This window comes from Lissotriton vulgaris, chromosome 6, assembly GCF_964263255.1.
Source record: "Lissotriton vulgaris chromosome 6, aLisVul1.2, whole genome shotgun sequence".
Lineage (NCBI taxonomy): Eukaryota > Metazoa > Chordata > Amphibia > Caudata > Salamandridae > Lissotriton > Lissotriton vulgaris.
This window is the reverse complement of record NC_141694.1, coordinates 1,118,012,654-1,118,039,654: the sequence shown is the minus strand read 5'-3', so window position 1 is coordinate 1,118,039,654 and position 27,001 is coordinate 1,118,012,654. Positions and strand designations below refer to the sequence as shown.

At 45.4% G+C, this 27,001-nt stretch overlaps 1 protein-coding gene across 1 annotated transcript in view; it reads left to right on the top strand.

Annotated features, from left to right (window-relative positions):
• Positions 1 to 27,001, top strand: part of LOC147708518 (kinesin-like protein KIF28) — a 685,351-nt gene that overhangs the window by 639,379 nt on the left and 18,971 nt on the right. Inside the window, exon 20 of the mRNA XM_086927203.1 lies at positions 19,841 to 19,991. Within this exon, the coding sequence (XP_086783329.1) occupies positions 19,841 to 19,991 (151 nt within the window). The remainder of the gene's footprint in view (positions 1 to 19,840; positions 19,992 to 27,001) is intronic.

Sequence of the window (27,001 nt, the reverse complement as noted above, 5' to 3'; positions counted from 1 at the left end):
CTGAGGGGCAGGAGCAGGAATACCAGGTTGTCCAGCAACCGGCAATTGAACATTCGGTACAGGCAGAGCCGTAGCACCCTGTGCATACGGTGGGGGTGACCGTAACAAGTAAGACAATAGAGGGTCGCTCTCGGGGTCCTCTACTATGTTAGTTGTGCTCGATGGCAAGGCAGGATAGCACTTGTCAATCGCTAAATTATGCTCTCTAGTAGCCACCTCCATGGCCTTCTCAGACTCGTTGACTTGCAGCTGTTTAACAGCCTGTTCTAAAGTCAACTCTTGCTCTTTTTGTTCTTTCTTCAACTTTTTAGTTTCTCTCTGTTTAGATTATTTTCGCCAGAAACGGAAAGAATCAAACATTGCCGGCCGGGCTTTCTTTTTAAACAATTTCGCTTCCAAATTATCAAGGATTTCGGGTTCAAAACTACCATGCAGTGGCCAACTAAGGACACCATCTTTTTCCGTATAGCGGACCCACACCTCATTATAAGATATAGGACCCACACCAAACTTACAATAAAGATCATGTAGAGGAGTCCCAATCGGAGGAACCAGACATGAGTCCTCCAATCGTGAATCACTGTTGCAACCAAAACACGACAACATACAATTTTTCCGACTTACCATTTTGCAATCCGGAACACAGAACGAACAAAACAAGAAACAGATATGTGCACTTGAACCAAGAACTTAGGCCTACCAAAAACGAACTGATGTATCGATACCCAAACTAAACCAATAGATTATCGTAACCAGGACAACCAGTGATAATCTTACGAAACCAAACCAAACCAAGAACCAAAAAGGATTTTAACAACCCTCACGAAGTAACCAACGAGCAACCACTAAATACTTAACTGAGGCACTGAAGACGTCACCAAGGAGAAACCCATCACGTTTCGCCGTACTAAGGACTGCACCTCGGGTCCAAGACAGGGCGACGGTCAAGGCAACGGCCCACTGCAGCCGTCCTGAACGGGAACCCTCGTGGAAGAGAACGTCGGGCCACTTTTGCGATATGCCGGGATCGATGAAGTGGGGCGCCTCCCTCAGGAATCTTCACACGAAGCTTCTCGAACTCTTCAGGCTTTTGGACCGGTACCGAATGACGTCGCCCCACGTTGGGCGCCAAATGGAGTTCTGGACTTTTTGGTTCCGTCCAGAGGTGTCAGGGATAACACCCGAAGACCCCGGAGTTCCACCTGTCTCGGTGCACAAATAAACAGAAACACGGGCTTCTCGATGGTGGCGTCAAAGACCAAAGGTTTATTACTGCAGGGACACAGAAATCACAGAATCTACACACGGGCAGAGTCTAGGAGACTGTTTAATTTGTACAAAGAGGGTTGCTCCTTATATACTAAAATTTGAGCTTGAGGCAAATTCTTTACATGTAATACATTCCCAAACCTTTGTGTCCTAAACAATAAATATTTGGCGTTGCACAGGAATCGTCAACAATATCTGATGTCAAAACATTATGAACAAGGGGTTCCCACTTTTCCATCATAATCTCATGTCAACTTTTCATTCAAGACCCGGACCGCCTCATCGTAAATTTCGTTACCTCCCCCTAATAAAGGCCCAGAAGGAAAGGAGCAGAGCCAGGTGCAGAAGATAGAAAAGCAGGATAAGGGATGTTTGTAGGTTGTAAATGGGCAAGGTTACCAGCCTCGGCCGCCTAATCGTGATCAGGCCAACGAACACAAGAACCAGTATAGCAGGACTGGCCTCGGGCAGAGGAGGCAGCCTTTGTCGAGTCATGCAGCTACAGCATGTTCTGTTCTAAGGTGCACGTGTCACTAGAGAGGTGAATCTCCGGCTAAGCCTACGTGTCCTTAATCGAAATGGAGAAATCAGAGGTTATTGCGTATGTGAGGGCAAGAAACACAAAATGGCTGCCATGTTCTAAGATGGATGCCATGGGTAGATCGGAAATGTGTTTGTAGCAGGAGTGCTCTTGCTCGTAGCATAGCGAAAACACCAGGATATGCTAAATGGATCATTTGCGGTTCGCTGATACCAATATTATGTATTTCCGACAATATTGAAAACACGGGTTCAAATCGTCACGGAACCTCATGTCTGTCCTTATTATTGGCCTTCTTCAGGGCAATATCACGTTTTTTGGCTTTATATCCTCTCTCCAGAAAACTAGTTCTATCTGCTTCTTGTGCTACTACCAATACCTCACTAGTGCTACACGCTCTGCGGATTCGCAAAAACTCCCCATAGGGAAGGCTGGAGATGGTGTGTTGGGGATGAAAGCTGGTGGCATGTAATATGATATTACCGGCTGTCGGTTTCCTGTATAGACATGTCTCAATGGTTCCATTTTGTACATATACTGTGATGTCTAAGAAGATAATAGTTACAGGATCAATGTGTGCAGTAAATTGTAAGTTTAAGTTGTTGCAATTAATTGCATCGATAAACCCTTTGGCCTGAGAAGATGTTCCCTTCCATATAATGAATACATCGTCAATTTATCTCCACATTTCTACCACATGTTCTGCATACAATGCTTTGTGGTCAACCTGGAGGACAAGATCCTCCCACCAACCTACATGCAAGCACGCGTAGCTAGGCGAGAAGCATGCCCCCATGGCCACGCCCTGTTTCTGCCTATAGATTTTGCCATTGAACATAAACATATTGTTGTGCAGATACCAGTATATCATTTTCAATAGCATAATGTTGTGTTTGTACATAGAAATTAATCTTTTCTTCAGAAAATGGTTAACTGCATTTAAACCATCACTGTGTCTTAGGCTCGTGTATAGGGCAGTGATGTCAAGAGTCAAAAGCATGTATTCACTAGACCACTGTAGAGAATTCAATTTCTCCAAAAAATCTTTAGTGTCACTTAAATACGTGGGCAAATTAACAACATGTTCTTGTAAAAAAAGGTCCACAACTCTGGAGGCGTTCTCAAAGCTACTATCTTTGGCTGATATGATAGGTCGTCCTGGAACAGGATCCATTTGATTGTGGACTTTGGGAATTAGGGAATTAGGTAGAATGTGGGCAGAGTTGGAAATTCTTTGTACAAGAAGCTAAATTCATCTTTAGTAATAAGCCCTTCCTTTCTCCAGATGTTAAGTTCGTCTTTGTATTCCCTGCTGATTTTTCTGACGTCTGCAGCATTAGAAAGTTTATAACAGTCCATGTCATTAATGTGTCTGAATGCTTCAGTCTTGCATTGTGCCTTATTCCATAGGACAATGTTGCCTCCCTTGTCGGAGTTATTAATAATGACTGAGGCATTGTTCTTTAGTTTGTCCATTAGTTAAAAATACTGCTGGGCACCTTTGTGGTTTCATTTGTGTTTCAAATTTTTTGTTTTGCGGTATAATGCTTTGAGTTCATCTGTGACGCGTTCATGAAAAATATCTAGCGCATCACGGGGCCTTGAATGGACTTTTGCCAGGAGCCGAAATAATGATATCCTCTGCGTCTGCCATTTCCTGTGTGCTGGGCACAAACTCCCTTGTTTCAATGGGTTCATTGCGCTAGGCATGTAGAGTGGAAAGAAGCGGAATTGCATCAACAGTGAGCCCGAAGGGCAGGGCTCTCGGAGGTTTGTCTTGTGTGGTCTTGCCATGATTTTTGATGGTGAAGAATTTAGTCAATTTGAGTTTACGAATAAACTTATAAGCGTTGACTCTTGTTTCCACATAATTGAAATTGCTTTTGGGACAAAAGCTTAATCCCAGCGGTAAAAGTTGTTTTTCCACTGCATTGTGTTGAATATCGGTGAGGTTCACAATTGTTTTGTCAACTGTGCTTGGTGTGATTACCAGTTTTTCTTCTTTTTCTGCTGACCTCTGCCTCTTGAGTTTGATGCATTTCCGCCTTTGGCGCCTACGGTGGTTTCCGTTCTTGCGGATTGTGGATTTAGGTTCCTCGTTCTTAATGACATTTTTCTCTGTTCTCTGATAAAATCCATTTCCTCTGCGTAGGATAAAGGGCCCAAATTTGCCCTTGTATTTCCTTCTGCACCTCCGCTGAGGTCAGATTCAGTGTCACTGGGTATAGTGCTGATTAGGCATGGGCGAATTTTGCGAATCTGGTGTTCGTGAATTTGCGTATTTGCGAACTCGCAATCCGCAAAATCTGCGAATTCTCGCGAATTTGCGGATTATTTTGTTTTTATAGTGTTCGCAAGGGTTTCTGCCAGTTCGCGAGGATTTTGTACCAATTCGCAATTGCGAAATTACTTGTCGGCACGCAACGGTCGCGACTATGTTGTTTCTACGTCTGGTTCATCATCACAGGTTCACAGCACCCTCTGTTTCAACACTGCCACCCTCTGTTTCACCCATGCCACCCTCTGGTACATCAATGCCACCCTCTGGTTCATCATCATCACTGTAGATTATGGGGGGAAAAAGCAAGCACACCTGCCCTGCTTCAACTCCCATGAATTAATTTGGGGTTGATTTATTAATGTGTCACTGTTTTAAAATTCCAGTATGGCACCTGCTTCCTTATCTGTAATTTGCTTTCTGTTGCAGTGCAATTTTTTTTTCCAGGACCTTTGTGGCCTACTTGTAGCTATTCTATGATCCGGCTGTGAGGGTCAGAGCAGGGTCATACACTTGTTGCAACTAGCAACTGAACTCTGGAGGGGCCCCACTCAGGAAGCACTACAGGGAATGGTTACTAATGATGAATTTGAACTTTTGCACCTGCTGAGTGCTTTCAGTTTAGAAAAACTCGTTTTTCTGCAGAACAGCAAATGTAATGCCCCAAACAAACCTACTTGTGAAAGTTGATTTCTAATCCAAAAGTGATCCAAAGAAAGTCAAAAGACCTCAAATCCAAAAAAGGGCAGGCAAATGTCAACCTGAGGAGTTATTCTGAATAAAATCATCATTTTCAGAAGGTATATGCTGCTTGCTAGTGGATTTCTTGTGCAGAATTGCAAATTTTGTAATTTCGCGAGTGCGAGATTGTTGCTGCCCGCCGCACCTACATGTTCGCAATTGCGAACTTACGCCGCATGCCGCAAAATTGTATCACCAAGAAAAAAAAATCCGCTGCGTGCGAATTTGCGGATTTCCGGTAAATTCGCGAGCGCTCGCGGATCGCAAATTTACCAAAAATCCGCAAAATCCGCGAGCGGAACGGATTTTCTGCCCATGCTTAGTGCTGATGTCAGAAGTGGAGGCCATTGCATTTTCTTTTTTTTTACTTTTTATATATTTTTATTTTGAGAAAGAAAATTCAGACCATTTGGTCATGGCAATCAAAACAGATTCATACGTCAGATTTCGTAGGCAATAAATAACAATAAAAGAAGAAAAAAAAATAAGTTAATGCATCAGAAGGAACAAAGTAATGGGGCAGTGAGACTGAAACAAAATAGGAAAAAAAGAAAATAAAGAAACGCATCACTAATAAAAAGAAAATAGTTCATGGAGCAATAGCATATGATAATACACAGCTTATGAGTAAAAACCGAAGTTATTTTAACCAGACCTCGACAGGGGCCCAGATCTTACAAGCTAGCATCCCCCTGCGCCTCTTTTTTTTTTTACTTTTTATATATTTTTATTTTGAGAAAGAAAATTCAGACCATTTGGTCATGGCAATCAAAACAGATTCATACGTCAGATTTCGTAGGCAATAAATAACAATAAAAGAAGAAAAAAAAATAAGTTAATGCATCAGAAGGAACAAAGTAATGGGGCAGTGAGACTGAAACAAAATAGGAAAAAAAGAAAATAAAGAAACGCATCACTAATAAAAAGAAAATAGTTCATGGAGCAATAGCATATGATAATACACAGCGTATGAGTAAAAACCGAAGTTATTTTAACCAGACCTCGACAGGGGCCCAGATCTTACAAGCTAGCATCCCCCTGCGCCTACTCTTTAATGTGTATACTGAGGACTCCAGATTATAGATGGCTAACAACCTAGCTCTCCAATTAGTTAATGTGGGTGCTTCAGGACTAAGGTATTGCGACATGATGCAGAGACGAATCATCGACATAGCTACAAACAAAAAAGCAGAAATATGCCAAGAGTTTCTTGACGCAGCCGAGTCTTCAACTCCCATTATCACCATCTCTGGGGGCAATGAGCATGGGATGTTGAGCGTAACATTAATAAATTGCTAAACATTGGACAAGAAACCGCGCAAACGCGGGCATGAGTAAAACATGTGGATAGCATCTGCTGCATACAACCCGCATCTTGCACAGCTATCACCCTTTCTACAACCCCATTTCGCTATTTTTTAGGCGTATAATATAAATCGAACACTGCCATGTATCTTTGAGTTTGGAGGCTTCCGGAGACCAGAGCAACACTAACTAGCTCCAATGCGGGTCTCATATCAGCCCCAGTTTTACCAAATTTGCCTTCCCATTTAAGATTTTGCACCTCAAGGTCGTCTGGAAAACTGGATAATAAATATTGATAAACAGTCCCAATTCTGGCCTTTTTTTTAACCAATTCAAAAATCAGATGCTTGTCCAGCATTGAGGGAGATGCCGTGAGGCGTTTGAGGATAAAGCTTCTGAGCTGTAAATATTTAAAAAAATCATGAATGTTCAGCTGGAACTTGTCCTTCAAAGACGAATAAGATAATACTTGCCCAGCCCCCACACAGGGCCATACGTATCAAGGCAAAATGGGTTCACAAACGCCGAAATTCGCAGAATTCCGGCGTTTGCGAACCCATTTTCGCTAAATGGTATGTATGAAACATTTTCGATGCAAAATAAGGAATCGCTAAATTTGCCATTCCTTATTTTGCAATTGCATTTAAGGAATTGCAAATTTTGCGATTCCTTAAATGCAATGTATCAAGGAAAAAAAACATTCCAAAATGCCATTAAGGAATCGCAAATTACCACCAACTTCTAGTTGGTGGTAAGTTGCAAATTCTTTTAAAAAAGCATTTTTTTTTTAAATCAAAAGGTGCCATGTGACACTCATACATGCCCTTGGGGCATGTATGTGCGCCATATGCGCCCACATGTCATTTTCAGGGGTGCAGCAAGGTGTTCTTGAGACACCCCTGCACCCTTGAAAATATTCACAATTTGCGATTAGCAATTTCCCCTTCATTCCTATGGGCCTCTTGGCCCACAGAAATAAATGGGAAATTATTCCTTAATTGCGATTAGCAATTTGCTAATCGCAATTATGGAATTTTAAGGAATCGCTAAAAAGAAGCGATTTTCTACATACATACCATTTTGCGATTTCTAAATAGCGATTCCTTAAAAATGGCTATTTAGGAATCGCAAAACGGAATGTTGATACATATGGCCCTAAGTCCCCTATAACATGATTGCCTAGTGCTTGTAATCTAAAAGTTGTCTGGTCCTGGAAGATACCTGGTAGGAGTCTAGCGGATTTAAATGGCGTATAGATGTTTATGTTAGGGATAGAGATTTTCCGCCTAATCTTTTGCCATATTGAGAACATAGCAATGGCCACCTTAAACCTGGTCTTCTTAAAATAGCTTGGCTCCAACACTTGTGTCAATATACCCTTAGCACTTGAGCCGAGACCCAACTAAAAAATAGTAGGTCTGTTACATGGCTGGACCTGCACGCTGTCCCCTAACAGAGGTAGTCCAAGAAATTGAGACATCAACGCCCAGTAATATAATACCAAGTTGGGTATGGCCCAACACCCCCAATCACGTCGGAGGCACAACCACTTAGCTGCCCTTCACGACTGACGATACCCCCAGAGGAACCTATAGCAAATCCTATTGGCCTTCTCAATACTTTTTTGGGAGAGTTCTAGAGGGATTGTCTGGAAAAGATACAAGAATTTTGGGAGCACCAGCATTATGAGAACGCTGCAGCAGCCATAAAGAGATAGATGTAAATGATCCAGCTGTTCTAGCTTCAGATTTACAGCCTCAACAACCGGTAGGATGTTCAAATCCGGGATGGTCTCTACGGCAGCAGTGATTTTTACTCCCAAATAAGTTGCTTCACTAACCACAGGAGCATCAGAGTATGGCATGTTGGTTGTTTGCACTACCTGAGTTTTTGCCACATTTAGCTTGTACCCTGATACTAATACAAATTGTTCCACAGATGCCTTAAGAGCCAGAAATGCGGAAGGGACATCTGAAGTTAAGACAACAATGTCGTCGGCATAGGCCAACGCACGATACTCTATGCCTTTGATTGTAATAGGCGGGATCCCCACATGTCCTTCTATTCTGCTCAGGAACGGATCTATGTATAAAGCAAAAAGCAAGGGTGAGCAAGGGCACCCTTGCCTAGTGCCTCTACTTATATCAAAGTACCCCAGCTCCTGACCTGAGATGCGAAGCGCCGCTAAAGGGGAGATGTATAATGGCTGGATTGCCTGAATGATCTTGTTGCCAAAACCCTCCCACCGGAGTACGGCCCACAAGAACCCCCAGGAGACCCTGTTGAACGCCTTCTCTGTGTCCAACAGGATCAACCCAAGGGGAGTGGTCGTTACCTGGGCCCAGTTCAGGAGGGCTATGACACGCCAGACGTGGTCTGCAGTGTCCCTTCCCGGAATGAAACTGTGTTGGCGCAAGGATACCAATGGGACAATCACCTCTACCAACCTAGATGCCATAATCGTAGAGTATATTTTACTGTCACTGTTTATTAAAGAAATAGGTTGATAGGATGACGGACTCGACTCGGGCTTTCCCTTTTTTAAAAAAAATAAAACAATGGTTGTTTTACGCCATGAATCGGGGACAATACCTTTCTGCGCAGCCCTAAGCGTAGTTAATAAGTCAGAACGGACCTCCCCAAGGAAGGTCTTATAAAATTCCAGGGGAAGGGCATCAGGTCCAGAGGCCTTTCCATTAGCTAAGGCTTTGACCGCTAGTTCAACCTCTTCCCAAGAGATAGGGGCCGATAGACATTCATTATGCTCATATGAAATCTTTGAGGTATCCAATCCTAGTAGGAAGTCCTCAATCTCAGACTCCCACTGAGTGTCCCTGCTATCTTCAGTATAGAGTACTGAATAAAACTTCTGAAACACATCTGCCACGCCCTCCTGGGTATCCTGAACGACCCCGTCTTCGTCCTGAATTTTAATAATGCGACCCTGCACATTTTTCTGTTGAAGCCTCTTGGTCAATACCCTCCCGGAATTCACTACCATATTCGAACATTGATGTGCGATATTGGAGATATTTAATTGAGTCCGGACCAAAAGACTCCAGGAATCTAGATTTTAGTATGGCAACCTTCTGCTGACATTCTTCTATATGAAGCCTATTCTTAATTATAGATGTTAGTTCTAGCTCCGCTATCCTAAGCTCCTCGATTTGACTCTTTACCAAGTCCTGCCCTACCTTCCGGCGAAAGGCTGCAAAGCTCTTGGTCTCCAACGAACTGCGGCCTTTAATGCGTCCCAGAACATATGGTTGGATGCTGTTCCCCTATTGATGTCTAAAAATCCACCCAATGGCGAATGCGAGTCGCCCAGGCAAACGCGGATTTTGGTTACCGTTTGAGCAATGTGGACGGACCATGTAGCGAAGTTGGCCTCCCGTTTTGGAGCGAGTTTCCCAGCCTCGACCCCTGTATTGGATACGTGTGCATAGATTTGTTTGCACCCCGGACCTACAAGTGGGCACGGCGGCTTGGCCTGTAAGGTATTCCGGTGCTGTGGCCCAGTGGAGTATTTCCCCCTGGGTGACCAGTAGATTGACCTGCGCTAGTTTTCTTCCCCAGTACTCTTGTCCTGATGAAGCCATAAAGATTCAACTGGCGAAAACGCGACTGCGTCAACATCATTGTGATTAGGAGTCCCCTTATAGTTTATTTGTGTTTGTTTAAATTCAGGCGCCTTATACAAAAGAGTGTTGTGAGAGAATTTGAATCTCAGGCGCATTGAGGATCTCCCTTGTAGATATATATCACTCGAAATTAGGAGTGTATATTTTGTGATAGGTCTTTTTTTTTTTAGATCTGTCTTTGGGTACACCTTGTATATGTATTGTATATATTGTATTTGTGATTTGTATATATTTGATTGTATTGTATATAGTTGACTTTGCCCTCTATATATATTTGTTATGCGCCATTTCTTCCTGTACATGTTTATATGTCCTCAGAAATTTGCGATTGATTCTTTACACATTAAGTTGTATAGAACAAGATAATTAATTTTTTCATGTTCTTAATTAAATGTCGAATTAATCCCTCAATGCTACTTTTTCTACTTTTTCATCTTCTTGATGCTCCTTGTCCAGGTATGGGAGGGTAATATGGGCAGAACCCCTGTTATTTTTTCAGTAAAAATCCACCTAGCCATTTTCTCATATGGGTCTGGTATGTCTCGTCCGACAAGGGTTTCCTTTCGAACGTTCAGGTCCTTGGAGCTCTGAATATGCGGGCCAAGGGGCATGCCACAACCAACGGATTATTGTCCGACAATATTCTGGGAGGGGCAGGAATAGAAGCTGTATCGGCCACTTGTTCAGAAATAAAAAAGTAGTCCAATCGTACCATTTGATTGTGGAGGGCAGAAAAATATGTATACCCATCATAAGCTTTATTGTGCAGATGCCATACATCTTTGTCAGCAAATTAACATTCAACCTTCATGTCAACAAGGTTGTCTCCTCTGCTTTCTTTGTTTTAAAGAAAATAAAGAAACTGCTGCCTTATCTCCCTACCTCTGCTGGGAAGACCTTAGTTACCACTCTGGTATTTTCTAAAATTGATTACGGAAATGCCCTCTTCCTTAACACCCAGAAACAGGTGCTGCTGAAGCTACAGTCAGTACAGAACGCGGCTGCCAGAATTCTTCTAAACATCCCTCGCCGCCAACCTACCACTCCTGCTATCCGCCAGCTCCATTGGCTTAGAGTAGAGAGCCGCATTAAGTTCAAGGCCCTCTGCATTGCCTATAAGGCAGTGCATGGCATAGGACCTAAATTCTTGACTGAGGCACTCCAGGTCTACACTCCCAAAAGACTGCTGAGATCTGCCAACACTTGCCTTCTACCTGTACCGCGTACCAGAACGGCAACCTGGGGAGACCGTCGCTTCTTAGTGGCTGTACCAAAACTTTGGAACCTTCTTCCATTAAATATCAAAAATGCACCTAACTTGATGAGCTTCCGCAGGCTCGTAAAGACATGGTTGTTTGACCAGTGAATCCTATTACTGTGGTCCTGCTAGTCACACATGCGCCGAGACACCTCCGGGTATTTGTCGCGCAATAAAAATAGCAAAAATAAATAAATAAATAAATCAATTAAGCCGTGTTCTTGCACTAGAGTTTGTAAAGCCTTAAACACTCTGGGTTTTCTACCAGTATACTTAAACTCGCCTTCTAGATTAGAATTGCTGGGCAAATTGATGTTCATGTCCCCACAAAGAAACAAAGGAGTAGGCCAGCTGGCTAATTTCACATTAAGATACTTAAACACTTCAGGATCATCAAAATTTGGCCCGTAAACCGTACAAATTATTAATGATCTGTTATCGACTAAAATGCCAACAATGATCCATCTACCCATCTTGTCCTCATGGACCTTAGTGCAGATGTTATTATAGGTAAAGGTCTATAGCTGAGTTGGTCAAACTATTGACAGAAGCAATTCTAGGTCTAAAAACCTCAAATGAAACCCCCCCACTTGATTTGCTAAAATTATAACCCAAAAACCAATGTTGTAGAGCCAAAATATGCAAAATTCATATCATTTTATTTAGTTATAATATTTGCAATATTTTCTTTGTTTTGGATTTTATATTAAAGTCAGATAGTATTTATCATGATTGAGGGATCATAAAAAAGCGTTTGTATTCAATCAAACATTCATTATACAAAAATTATAGCGAACAGTACAAACAAAACATAGACAGAAGTAGATGGAGGCAAGGCGGTAGATAGGACCTTAGTGCAGATGCCTACTCCTCGCTTCATTAAGACAGCCATGCCATTGATCATAGAAGTCTGGAACAAGCTATTAGATCATATACCGGTAGCTTTAGACAATCACGCCTACCCCACGGTATATGAGTTTCCTGTATGCATAGTACATCTAATTGCATAGTGTTGACCATTTTAGAAAATAATGCTCGTTTTTTAGGATCGTTAAGTCCGCAAATGTTCCATGAGCTTAAAATAAGTTTACCCTGCCCCAATAACACCAAAAGAAAAGTTTAACCCTAACTGCATTTTCCAATTTTTTGAGAATATGAATTGATTTGAAACAACCTTGATCAGATTTCAAACCACAACAAACACAAGAATCCAAGATCGTGATAGTCTTAGGCCACCCACCCCTCCCCCCCAAAACACACCCCTTCCCCTTAAACTACCTCCCATCCAGACCCACCCACCCCCTACAACTCCCTTGGCTGGCAACAGGACCGAGGTCCTTGTGATGGTATGAGCAAATGGCCCCTTCTCACCTGGACCCCCTCACCTCCTTATGGCTATAGCTGAAAAATAGAATTGATTGCAATAGCGTAAAAAGAAAGAAAAAAGAGAAACAATATAAGGGTAACCCCCCTCATATCTGTTCAAAATAACACAGCCCCTAGGACCCCCCTGAGACTAATAATTAAAAATACACAGAGGAGGCATATAAGGAGACGAAAGCTAAGCCTACAGCCGTCTTAATTATATAGTACCCAAATACTCCCTGGCCTGAATTTCGGAAAGGAAACATCTGGTCTGACCCTAGTAGATTACTTTCAGTTTAGAGGGGAAAAGTAAAAAGGCATGGGCCCCCTTTAGCTGAAATGGAGATATCAGCTGGCGGAGCTGCCACCTCCACTCAACCGTTGCAGGAAAAAATCGGGGCGAAAAAAAACCTCACAGCCTTTCCCAACTATTTTTCTATCGGGTCTAGCTCGGTCATAAATCTTCTCCCTCGCCAGGTAGTTATTAAGGCATATCAAAATTGCTCTGGGTTTATCCCCTGCTCATCCTGATTTCTGTCTCAGCTTAAAGGGAAATCGATGAACTTGTTGCACCTCGAGCTGCCAGTCCCATTGCTTTAGATCGGGAAATGCTTCTGTAAATAGCTCAACAAGAAATTGCCTGACATCCCCTTCTTCACAACCCCCCAGGATCCCCAGGATCCTAAGATTGTTACTCCTAGCCCTATTTTCTAAATCAGTCAACTTCCATAGGACATCGTCTTTTTGTGAGCCGATCATATCCGTTGCGGCCTTCTGTGTTGCTAGTGCTTCCTCTAGGTTGGAGATTCTTTTCTCGGCCTCTCCGATTCTGGTAGCTATGTCCGTACAGGTTTTGGCCACTCTGCGGATAGAATTTTGGACTCAGCGACAAGCCCCCTGTGTTCTAGCATTCTCATGCCGGAACTCCTCTCGGTGCACCAGGATGGTCTGATATATAACAGCTAGTGTTATCTCCCCTGGTGGTAGCTCATCCTGATTAGATGGTACATTCTGGCCTTTGAGTATAGCACGTTCCCCCAAGCTGGTTTGGGCAAAAAGTGGGCTATCCTATGATAATGAGCCAGATACGGTGGAGGCCTTGTTTAATTCATACTGGGTTTCTAAGTTATTAGCTTTTAATACTGTAGGTGGACTACGGGGGGACGCCTCGCTGCTAATGACCTCATTCAATCACCAGTCACCAACCTCGCTACCATCATCAGTCCAGTCCCTATCGAGGTCGTCCTCCTCATCCAATGAAGACCCTGCGTGCTCTGAAAAGGAAAATACATTTTCTCCCCCCTCAGTTTCCTTAGAAGATTCGCCCCCATCAATAGTGCAGTCAGGATCACGGATAGCAGTATCATTGTGCTTAGGGAGTTTAGTAGGGGGAGAAAGATGAGGGTGAGCTGGGGTTAAATTGCTTTCATTGGGCAAAACTACAGTCCCCATATTCCCACTCACTGGGAGACTGGGCACAGGCTGCAAGGTTCTCGTTATGTTTTCAGATGAAGTCTTCGCTGGGCATTTTGTAGTAATCCCCTGCTGCAATGCATCATCTTGCTCCGTCATAATCACCTGCTCAGCGCCCCCATTCAGGTCCCAAGGACCTTCACCAATAACGGCGTCTCCACGTGAAGCTCTGGCGGTGTCCGATTCTGCTGGGCTGCTCAAATGAGCACTGATAGCGGAGCAAGCCCTTGCAGCTGCAGCCGCTGCCTCAGCCGTAACCTTCGGAGCCATGCAGCCACGGGTACCCCAAAGACGATGCTTGCAGGGAGAGACTGTGCTTCGCAGAGAAACCAGCACGTACAGAACGGGAAGGAGTACAGCAAAAAACTTAGCATTGAGACTTTCAAGACGTGAGCAATGTAATCAACTCGGCCTACCGAATCAGACAGCGTGAGGTCCGCCTGGAGAAGCTTCAAAGGAGGTGATTCATCCAGGTATGGTAGACCTGCTCACACAGCCGAGCACTCGGCCGCCACCTTGCCCTCCACCCTTGCATTTTCTGATGTGTTGGAATTCACTTGTGGTTGCTTTTGTGCCTGGATAATCCCCTTTTGTTTTTTACGAAATCATACTTCCAGGCAAAAGTGAATACTTGACCCTGCTCATAGTCATTCTTGGCACAAATGAATTTAATTGCCTTAATTATTTCCTCTAGTTTCTTGATTCGATCCCACACTTCTTGCATGCTTTTGTCAATAAAATCCTTGTTGTTGGGGGTCGTGAGTTGTTCTATTTCATATTTAATACGTGCAATTTTTTTGATATTCACATCTCTGTCGATTTTAGCATATTTCACCAAAAGACAAACAAGTCGCATTGAGGCTTCAATATTGCTGTCTGCCCATTCTTTCAAGAGAAGTGTATTTGGACCTTCGAAGCAGGGGCCACCAGCATAATTATGAGTCCTCTCGGCACTCTTCCAGCCTCATGATACTTCTCTAACAACTTAATTTCCCACCACTTAGTGAGTTCACTTTGATTATATATATATTTGTATATATACATATATGTATATATATATATATATATATATATATATATATATATATATATATATATATATATATATATGTTCGCTCCAAAGTGCCCACCTGGCAAGCAGCACTCAGACAACAGCTTCGAAGGTTAAACCTTTATTAGGTATGGGCAGAGTCCCGCTAACTGCATCCTTGCAGCCCTGGATTACCATCCGCCTGACGCGTTTCGAAGCAAAAATCTTCTTCCTCAGAGACGTGGCAAAAGGAAGTGCATCTGGTCCACTCACAGTTCTTTAAATATTCCATGCCCGAGAGCATTCTGGGAACTGTAGTGTCACTGTTCAAACCCTGGATGGGTGCACAAATCACACTGCTGGATTAAAAGAGAACTTGGATAGAACTCCGCTGGCGGAACTTGCCCTCGATCCTAAGCCGCTGTCCCGGATGGCGACTCGGTATGATACGGGACAGCGGCTTAGGATCGAGGGCAAGTTCCGCCAGCGGAGTTCTATCCAAGTTCTCTTTTAATCCAGCAGTGTGATTTGTGCACCCATCCAGGGTTTGAACAGTGACACTACAGTTCCCAGAATGCTCTCGGGCATGGAATATTTAAAGAACTGTGAGTGGACCAGATGCACTTCCTTTTGCCACGCCTCTGAGGAAGAAGATTTTTGCTTCGAAACGCGTCAGGCGGATGGTAATCCAGGGCTGCAAGGATGCAGTTAGCGGGACTCTGCCCATACCTAATAAAGGTTTAACCTTCGAAGCTGTTGTCTGAGTGCTGCTTGCCAGGTGGGCACTTTGGAGCGAACATATATATATATATATATATATATATATATATATATATATGTATGTATGTATATATATATATATATATATATATATATATATATATATATATATATGTATGTATATATATATATATATATATATATATATATATATATATATATATATATGTTATGTTATGCTATGTTATGTAAAGAAATTTATAGAGCGCGCTTACACCCAGCGGTTTCTTGGCGCTAGTCGGCATAGAAGGAACAGGAAGGATAAATAGATAAATGGGCAGCGGGGAAAAGAAAGGAAAGCCAATAGGAAACCTAATTGTGAGCCTTGCGAAACAGGTGAGTTTTCAGGAGAGACCTGAACTGAGTGTAGGAAGAAGTAAGCCTAAACTCTAACGGGAGCACGTTCCAAAAAGAAGGAGCAAGGAACGAGAATCGAAGCCCACCATGCTTCTTGCGTTTGAAGGTGAGAGTTTTAAGCAAAGCGAGATGGAAGGATCGAAGGTAACGGGAAGGGACGTAGTGACAAAGGGAGGAAGAAATGAAAGCCAGGCCAAGGTCAGCCAGGGCCTTAAAGATAATACAGCCCAGTTTAAAATTACAGCGCTCAGCCACGGGAAGCCAATGTAGGGACTTTAGCAAAGGGTGAACATGTTAATGCCTGGGCTGGTGAAAGATCAATTGTGCGGCCTGGTTCTGAACCAGCTGCAGTCGATTCAGCTGGTAAGCAGGGATACCCACATACAATTAGTTGGCATAGTCGACTCTAGACTTAACCAAGGCCAAAAGAGCCAAGGTGAGGGCCTCCATGGTGAGGAAACGAGAGATCTTCCGAATTTTTCGCAGATGGAAAAAGCTAGAAGACACCACGGTGGTAATCTGAGGCTTCATCGACAGGTCTTTAGATATGATCACTCCAAGGCTTTTGGCGGAGTCGGCAGGGCAAGGGGGGGAGCCCAAGTCAGAGGGCCAAAAATTGGAGTTCCACGGATTGGAGGGGCCCCCGATAAGCACCAGCTCGGTTTTATCGGGGTTAAGTTTTAGGTGATTAGCCCCCATCCAGTCACTGATGTGATGCAGAGTGGACTGGAAATTATCAATTGATTGGCCCGAGGAGTGGATGTTGAAGATCAGCTGAATGTCATCTGGGTAATTGAAAGCAGTGATATTGCTTCCTCGTAAGGACCAAATCAGGGGGGTGAAATAAAGATTAAAAAGGAGAGGGGAGAGGGAAGAGCCCTGCGGGATGCCCCATGTCAGCCTGACCTTATCAGCGGTGTCCTGAGAGAGGCGGACAGCCTGGTGACGGGTACTCAAGAATGAGCGGACCCAATTAAGGTCCGCTCCCTGGATGCCGGCCTCCTCGACATGGTCGACCAGAATATCATGGTCGACCGTGTCGAAGGCCGCCGATAAATCCTGGAGTACCAAGGCCTGGCTGATGTTGAGGTCCATGCCCCTCCGCAGCTCTTCCATCACTGAGAGAATGACCGACTCAGTGGAATGGGCGGGTCTAAAACCGGCCTGTTTGCGATCGAGGAACTGCGTACACTCAATAAAGGAACTCATGGCAGAGGTGACATGGGCCTCGAGAACCTTACTGAGGTAGGGGAGCAAAGAAATAGGGCGGAAGTTGCTCATAAGCGAAGGGTCAGCATTGGGCTTCTTGAGAATGGGCACCACCTCGGCAGTTTTAAACGAGCTGGGAACCAGCCCCTCTTTAAGTGAATTATTGAGGAGCAACATAGGGGGGATGGGGCAGGCAATGAAAGCCTCGCGCAAAACGTGAGGGGGACAGCAATCCGTAGGGGAGACAGAGGCCACCTTGTTTAACAAAGCTAAAAACTCCACCTCTGAGATAAGAGGTATCTGAGTGATTCGCTGGGAATTTGGATTAGCAGGAATGGCCATAAGGGTGGGAGGGGCAGGGGAAAAGATGCAAGGGAGGCTCTTTTTAATTTTAGCAATTTTATTGATAAAGAACAAGTTCAGGGAGTCACAGAGAGCCTGGGAAGGGAGGGATTTAAGGGTAATCCTGCCTGGGCGAGAGAGCTCATTTACAATGGAAAAAAATGTCTTTTGCCATAGAGGTAGAGTCCAATTTTTTATTGAAAAGTAAGAAGTTTTGGCTTGCAAGGTGGCTAGCTTATATTCCTTGAGCAAAGATGTAAATGCCAGCTTCTTGTCGGGGCGTAATTTGTTTGAGGGGTGCCACGATGTCACTAGCTGATTCGAGCCAACACAGCAAATCAGATGCCTGAGTGTCTAAGGAATCGCACCCCGGGGGGGGGGGGGGGTAGAGGCTCTGAGAAGAGTGACAAGTTCTCCGAGATCGACCTTGTTCCAATTTCCGGGTGGAAGATTGCCCTCCAGGATACGACTGCGTGGGAAGTGATAGTAAAGGTAAAAGTAATAATGAAGTGATCCTACCAGGGACATGGAAGGATAAGGGGACGAGAAATCTCCAAGTTGGAAGTCCAGACCTGGTCGAGGATATGACCCTTAATATGTGTGGCTGAGTGAATGTGTTGGGAGCAGTTCATGCCGGTCAGGGAGTCAGAGAAAGTGGAGGAGCAGACACTTTCTCTAGCATCCGAGGGCCAGTAATTAAAATTTCCAATAATCAAAATTTTGGAGTTAATGACCAGTTGGGATAGCATGTCGCTGAATAAAGATGGAAAATTGGGCATATGCTGAGGGGGCCGATATACCAGAACACACATGAGGGGGGCCATAGGGGATTCCAGCCTAAGAATGAGACAATTGACCAGGGGGATACTGTTTGATAAAGCTGCAACCCCACCACCCTGCTTGCCTGAGGCTCTATTAGCTTGAAGGATATAATAGCCTGACGGGGCTGCTGCTAGGATATTCGGGAAGGACTCTTCATTTAGCCAGGTTTCACTGATAAGTAAGATATCAGGTTGCTCGGAGTGTAGGAGCTGAAAAATCTCTAGCTGGTGCTTAACCAGCAAGCGGGTATTTAAATAGCTCAATGAAAATTTAGAGATAGTGGGTCTCTTGTTGAGAGGGAGTGAAGTAGCTGCGGATCGCTGGGTAACGGGAGTGTGAGCTGTAGCCAGAGGGAGATTGAGCTCAGGGAAAAAATTGCGGGAACAAAGAAGTCCCAGGGAATCTAGTCTGGGGGGATGGTAGGGCAAAGGGGCCAATAGGCATGCAGACGAGTCAGGTCAGAGGCAGAATAAAAGACAGGTTGGGCAAAGTGACAGGCCCCTGGCCCCGGTCGGCCGCGGACAGGCGCAGACGGGCTTACCTTAGGCGCGCCTCCGTCGCGCCCGCTGCGCTCGTCCGCTACGCGTCCGGGTGGCCATTGCACTTTATTAGTTAGTTAGGAATGAAGGGGAAATTTGCGATTAGCAATTTGCTAATCGCAATTTAGGCATATTTTCAAGGGTTCAGGGGTGTCACAAGAACACCCTGCTGCACCCCTGAAAATGACATGTGTGGGCATATGACGCACATACATGCCCTAAGGGCATGTATGAGCGTCATTCGGCACCTTTGGATTTTAAATAAATTGCTTATTGAAAAGAATTCGCAACTTACCACCAACTAGAAGTTGGTGGTAATTTGTGAATCCTTATGGGCATTTTTGAATTAATTTTCCTTGATACATTGCATTTAAGGAATCGCACAATTTGCGATTCCTTAAGTGCAATCGCAAAATAAGGAATAGCAAATTTTGCGATTCCTTATTTTGCTGCCAAAATGTTTCATACATACCATTTCCGCCTTTGCAAATGCTAATTTGCTTGATACATATGGCCCCAGATCTTTGCCCTGGCTAGCAGTTGTTTTCTTGTGATCCTTCATTTTCTGAGGTAGATGTGTGTGATATACATGTATGTGGACAGTGTCACAGAAAGGATGTGATTGATGATGGGAGAAAAAAGAGACAAATAATTGTACGTTGTACTGCAAGTAAAAATAATTTGCCTCCACAGAGTAATGATCTTGTGCCTCCTGAAAGCATGTTTGTCACAATAGCTCCTTTTATTACCACAACCCCTTGTCTCCTATTTTGTTTTACCGCACTGTGTGAAGGTTATCTCTATTGTATTTTATCTACAATTAATGTACTTTTATGAAAATGTAAAAGAAATGGTGTGACCACATGCGTGATACCCTAACTGTCTTGTAGGATGCAAATAACTATCTCTCAGAGCTCTACCTCAAATTGTTGAAACTGGAACAGGAGACTGAACTTCTCAGGGATATCAACCGAGCCTTAAGAGGAGAGAATCTATTTCTGAAGGAATCTCAAAAGAAGACTGACAGAGAACCACAAGAAGGTTGGTGATTGGAAATCATTCATTTGAGTGTGTAGCGACATAAAAATACAGCACTTTTGTTGTATTCTACATATTTATAGCCCTGCTGCCTCTAGCTACTCAGCCAGAGTGTGTCTTAGTATTAGAATGTTGGTGTGCCTGTGATGCGTGGAATGCCTGGGTGACTGAGTGGGATGAATGTGGCAGTTGGAGATGGGCTGAGCAGCTAGGGAGGCTGCTCCCGGTGGGGCTGGTACCATACTAGGCTGGCTGGAGTACAGAGATGTTGTTACCTTAACTGAAGACTGAAAAAACAAGACTTAAGAATATATCCTGGCTCCTGGTGTCTTTTCCACCAACAACACAACAACTTTCAATACCCAGGCAATGGCAATAACATATTGTTTGGTCGCTTGGATTGCTTCCAACAGCTAACTTTACTAAACCAAACCTTAAAATAGTACAGCATGATTAAAATCATAATACACTAGCCAGAACAGACAGAGAAAGGAGACTTATGCCGCCTCTTCTAGATAGATACATTTACTTGGATTGCCACAGCCAGCTGGACAGTGAAGGGAGAGATGAGCATCTCAAACACAAGTCTACCAGAGTTAGAAGCAGCTCTTTGAAAATTAATCAAATGAGGCTGGCAATAGGATTACCAGACCCATCGGCTCTTCTCAAACCTGAATGTTGTAGTAGAGTTGGTTTTTACTGTTGTCAAATATTTTTACAAAAGATATTACAAATAGATGTGTTGCTGCAATCTGTGGCCCTGGGTGTCTTCTGAGTTTTAAGCCAGTTGTGTTCTGTGGGGGCACCATAAATCATTAGAAATTATGCTTGGTTTCTATTTTGCATGTACCTTGATGGTGCCAAAATGTTTGCAAAGGTGAGTTTCATTTCAGGTCTGAGAAATACCTAAGATAGTGCTTAATTTGTTTGAAAAAACAAGAAACAAACATAAGTGCCAGGGCCCTCATCAGGTGGCCACTGCAGCTTGTGCCACCCATTGCCTCTAACAGCGCTGCCAGTGACAGTACCAATGCAACTACTAATCATCACACTTCTACAAGTGTGAGAACTCAGATTAATCCGGACCCCCAAAGTGACTAAAATGGCATGGGTGGCAAGCAGTAGTCATTTTTATGTCTTGCCTGGAACGGCGCATTCGCTTGCAATAGATATTGTATGCAAGGGGCTTGCAGCCTGCACATTGCTTAGCATTTATTGGCTTCCTTGCCACACTTAATTGTGGCCTTCTAATTAGCCAGTGTGTGCTGTCTTAACTTCCTCTTCTTTTGGCTCGAACATGGACCAAGAACTGATTGCTTCAGCTTAATTGGCATCGTTCTGCTGATTGCACCATGATTAAGGCACTACTTTTATTTCTTCTTCTTCTCTGTCCTCCTTGTTCAACCTTTGCCGTTCGTAGCCGTGCTATACTATGCCACATGCACTCCAAAGAAGCCCCTTTCTCCTCTGAAATTGATATTTATTGTGGCAACATATGATATCTGCTTTTATTGTGACAACAGATTTTATCTGCTTCCATATGTATTTCCAATAAGACATGGACATGGGTGCAATTTCTTTCTTTATGTGAAAGGATGTATTGCCTAATTTGATATTTTTTCTTTTTTACTCATCAGGAGATTAACTGATTTGCTCAGAATCACAAGGCTGCTGTGCCGAGAACTAACAGTTACTAGCAAAGCTGATAGGTCTTGCCTTTGAGACTACTGGCTCTGCCGTTGGCTTTTTTTTCAAGCTGTACAGCAGAGGTGCTCAACCTTTACTACAATAAGAGCTACTTATGTTAATTGAAAAATATCTCAAGTTGCAAATATTAATGTCATAATAGTTACCACGTTAGACAAGAAACCACTAGTGGCTACCACTCTGCCCGTTTACCACTAGTAATAACATCAGTGCATCAGGCAGGCTAGTGCCAGCAATAATGTAAAAAAAAGGCTTTGCCAATTTGAAATGCCTTTACCTGTGTAATACATAACTGCCATACTGCAAATTACCTGGTACCAAGGCACTAGTGTTAGTAAAAAGTCTCCCCAAAGCCACATGATTTATCACTCAAATATCAGCTTTAAATATATTTTCTAAATTCAACCATTTTCCCCAAACATCAGCTTATGAGTTCTGAAAATATGCACATTTTCGTCTTGAAAACACAGTTTTCAATTTTGATATTCATATATTAATTCAGCAAAGCAAAATTTTCTAACTTAATAGTCTGGACTGTACACAGGAGAGCTACTTACAGGTAGCTGGAGAGCTACAAGTAGCTCACGAGCTATTTGTAGGAGAAGCTTGCAGTGCAGCAAAATCATTGCTGACTTTGGCAAAGATGTGTAGTTATCCTGGATAGTAGTGTGACTGCTGTGCAGCATGGCTAAAAAAGGACTGCGGGGCGTGGCCAAGCACGGGCTGAAGATGGCTGTGCTGTGAGGAAGATCCACCACCCTACCTAGCCATCCTCTATCCTGATAACTGATCCGACCTACCCATCGACAATTTCCAGGACCGGAACGCAAGAGGAGCCCATCCCGCCAGTTCCGGTACTCGTGGGGAGCCCAGCGGCGGAGGGATCGCCCCTGGAAGATTTGGCCTGCCGCAAGGCCTGCAGCTGGGGCCCACAGTGCTGAGCGCAGCTGGCTGTGGAGCTCCATCCGGCCCTCTGCAGTCTGGCGGTGGCCCGGCGGCTCAGGGACCTGGCGTGAACATCCTTGCAGCGGTGGTCTCTTGGGCTGAGATCGCCTGAGTGAACAGTTGCGGCGGAGAGCGTGGAGCCTAGTCGGAGCTCCGTTGCAGCAAAGAGGCAGGCAGATTTGATCGAGGCGGTGTGCGCTGGCTACAAGGTGCAAGATGGCAGCAGCGCGTCCCTGACTCCAGGTGCCTCCTGTTACCTCTGCCTCTAGTGTGGACTTGCCCGCCCCCGGGAGGAAGGTGTGCAAATCGAGGTCTGTGCCCTGTACCCCTAGCTGCCAGCACCCCCTGGGGAGACAAGTGTGGCGGTGCCCCCCCTTATTGAGGTGCAGTGGTGCCCTTTAAATTAAAGATCGGCGGACCGCAAGGGACTGGACTGGTGAGCCTGGACGATCCTGACCAGCTTGGGGCACCCGCTACCCCTGCTCTGGCCTGCATGGTCCCAGGCCGTGGGTGCAGGGAGAGCTGCGAGGTTGGTGCGATCCAATAAGATCCTATTGCCAGCAGGGATAATGGGGGTGCATACATTGAATAACCTGAGTGGGGCTGGCGCATCTGGGGTGAAGATTGGTGTGAGGCTTGAGTTGGGGGCTCCCCCCCTCGGCCCCCCTCCTATCCTGCTGGTTCACGAGGGTGCCTGAGACTGGTGGAGGGGCCTGTTGAGTCGGCCTCTTTCCGTCCCGGGTTGGCGGGGCTACCTGGGGCTCGGCACCACTACGGGGGCGAGCTCAGGTGACCCCACAGGAAGGTACACTACGGAGCAGTGGACTACGGCGCCCACTGTGGAGCCGGAAGCAGAGAGGGGGACCATGTCTCAAGGGGACGTACTGGAGGAGAAGTGGGACGTAGAGCAGCGTGCTTGGTGGGTGCGCAGACAGTGCAGTGGTCAATGGTGGCGGCACATCCCAGCAGTTGACCTCGATCCACTGCCTACCTCATTCCTGCCTTGTCTGTTCAGGTGGAGCACCTCTGCGCCGTATCCGGCAATTCCTTCTTGTCCCCTGTAATCGACTGGTTGGAGTGGGCTGGTGCAGGCCGCGATGGAGCGCGTCAAGACCACAGGACCCCGTTGACCTAACACTACGCAATCAAACAAACTGGACCGCTATACTGTCCCTAAGGACGCACAACAGGCCAGAGCGCCAAGAGACTCCGGATCCGGGGGACTGGGTGAGGAGGAGCAAGAAATCGCGCTCAAAGATGTTATGGCTGCCATCACCGGAGTCAAGACTTCTCTGGACAATGTGGCTATTGATGTTAACCTCATTAGGGCTGATATGGGCAAACTAAATGAGAAGGTTAAACAAGTGGAAATTAGGATAGCTAGCCTAGTGGATGACGTCTCACAACTCCAGGGAGTGGTCAAGGAACTCCAGGACTTCTCTACTGACCTCAAGTTGGACGACTATGAAGGATGTCTGTGTCGAAATAACTTTTGCATCCTTGGGGTTCCGGAAAAATTGGAGAGGCAAACTCGGGACCTTTTTGTGGAGGATCTTATTCTTAAACATTTGCAACCCAAAGGCCTCAGTAAGTTCTTTGTTGTCGAGCGTGCCCACAGGATCCCGGGTGGCCGTCCCAAGACGGGCGCTCCCCCGCAGCCCATGTTGGCCCGGGTCCTGAATTTCCGGGACAGAGACGTTATCCTTCAGAACTCCAGAGCTGGAGCCCCCCTGCGATTTGAGAACTCCGACATATTCTTTTTTCCAGACTTTACCCAACGGGTGCAGCGACAAAGACGATCCTTCATGTCGATCAAACCTGTCCTCAGAGATCAGGGAACTAAATACTCCATGCTAGTCCCTGCCCATCTCCGGGTTGAGGCGGAGGGGCAAGTGTGGTTTTTTGACCATCCCGAGACACCTGCTGACTGGATTGAGAGCAGGAGTGCGAAGAGTCCGGCCGACCGAGGTGGGGATGGCACTGACAATAGTCAACCGTCCTGATAAGAAGCCTGTCCAGGGGCTGGGCTCGTACTTTTGGTGATGTGTGGGGGCATGGGGGGCTTTGGGTATCTTTGCCGTTTGGTAAGTGGACATACATGGACTTGTGTTATGTGATTAAGATGGGTATACAGTAGGTGTGCTGGGCGGGGGTGGACTAAATCTCGCCCCCTCCGGGATTTTTCTTTCTCTTTTGAACATTTTTCCAGGGAGACAGGCTCTCTGCAAGTTTTTCATGGGCAGTTCTGAGCCCAGAGGGCAGGGCAGCGGGGTGGGGGGTTGTTGGGCGGGAGTGTTTTATTTTTCGTTTGCCATTTTGATTGCACCAGCAACTGCTATCGATACAATGATTTGGGGAGTGGTAATAAACGCAGTGAATTACGATATATCTGAGTATGGCACCAGTGGGGGACGGTAGGGTTAAATTGTTGAGTTGGAATGTTAATGGGCTGGGGGACAAAATCAAGCATAGTGTTGTTCTTCAATGTATTAGGCGTCACACCCTTGATATCGTTCTACTGCAAGAAACACATTTAGTTGGGAATACATGCAGGGCACTGCACAGAGGGGGTTATGTCTTACTGGCTCATGGAGGCTTCACCTTGGGTTCCTGGGGGGTTGGCATACTGATGAAAAGGGCCTTTCCCCTTGTAGTGCAGAGTACTTTGTCGGAGGCTGGAGGACATATGTTGGAATCTCGGGCATGTTGGAAGTCCATCCTGTTACCTTCCTTTCGGTTTATGTACCCCCGGGCCTTCAGGCAACCACGTTCAGGAACTTGGGTACACTGCTATTGGAGATCCCAGAGGGCCTCTTGGTGTTGGGTGGGGATTTGAATTCGGTGGTTTCAGGGGACCTGGACCGGCACCCTTCCCGGGCTCTCACTCGCTCGCACTGCTGGCTTCCAGACTTCCTGGAATCCCTGGGGTTGGGTGGTGTATGGAAGGTCTTTCACCCCGACACTTCCCAATATACTTTCCACTCCGGGGCACACAGGAGTCTATCCAGAATTAATTACTTTTTGATATCGGCATCCCAAATTGCCCACGTATTCCTTAATTTCTGAGAAAAAGAAGGAACAACGCAGAGAGTTGACAGCGGTGGAGGTGGGGAAACTGGAAGCAGACCTAAATATAGCAGTCACACCCAACAAGCTCCACATTCTCAAATTCAAACAGCAGGACTACAGGCTTAGCGATTGACCAGGCAAAAGCCATAGGGAGGGTGGTTCAGGGACGACTGTACGAGGTGGACGACAAGGCTGGGAAACTCTTGGCTTGGTTGGACAAGAAAGAGTGGGCAAGCAGGCTAGTACCTGTACTTCGAGGGCAAGTGGGTACTCCCCTGTCAGATCCGCAAGCAATTGCAAACTGCTTCACGAACCATTACCAGGCGATCTATACTTCAGCAGCCCCCTACTCCATAGAGGACTCCCGCCAGGTGCTCACGGATATAACTTTGCCCAAGCTGTCTGAGGTCGATCATAACTTCATGGACAGTGACATATCCGACGACGAAATAGCGGCAGCCATATGGTCGCTCAAGCCTGGTAAAGCCACTGGCCCTAACGGACTACCGAATGAGTTGTACAGGCTCAAACCCGATAAGTTAGCCCCATATCTGAGGGCCATGTATGAGGATGCGAGGCAAGCAGGAATCTTGCCCATAGACCAACGTACAGCCACAATCATTACTATTCACAAAGAAGGGAAACCCAAGACGGAATGTGGTTCCTACCGACCCATATCCCTGTTGAACGTCAATCCCAAGAACCTGGCTAAGCTTCTTGCTACCCGACTCTTGACGGCAATTGGGTCTTTGGTCCACCCGGATCAATCAGGCTTCATACCGAACCATAACACGGCGCTGACCCTGCGCAGAGTTCATGTGGTTCTTAGCAGGGCAGCTACTATATTGGAGCCGGCAGTTAAAGTTTCTTTAGACGTGGCCATGGCCTTTGACACCATCGAATGGCCCTATCGTTGGGAGGTGTCGGAGAAATTTAGATTTCACCCCAAATACATACAATGGGTGCAGTTACTGTCCCTGTTGTTGTTGGCCCTGGCGTTGGAGCCGCAGGCCGCGTGGATACGACAAGACCTGATGATAAGGGGTATGCGTTGGTCTTCAGACTGGGAAGACCGGATTTCTCTCTATGCGAATGACATCCTTTTATACTTGTCCTCCCCAAGGAGATCTCTGATAGTGGTCTTGGATATCTTCACGATCTTTGGACGGTACTCCGGCTACTCCATAAACTGGAGCAAATCCCTCCTGTTCATGGTGGCGGGTGAGCCCCCGATTCCGCCGCGTGGGTCCCCACTACAAATTTGTATCGAAGGGTTTACATTCCTGGGTATC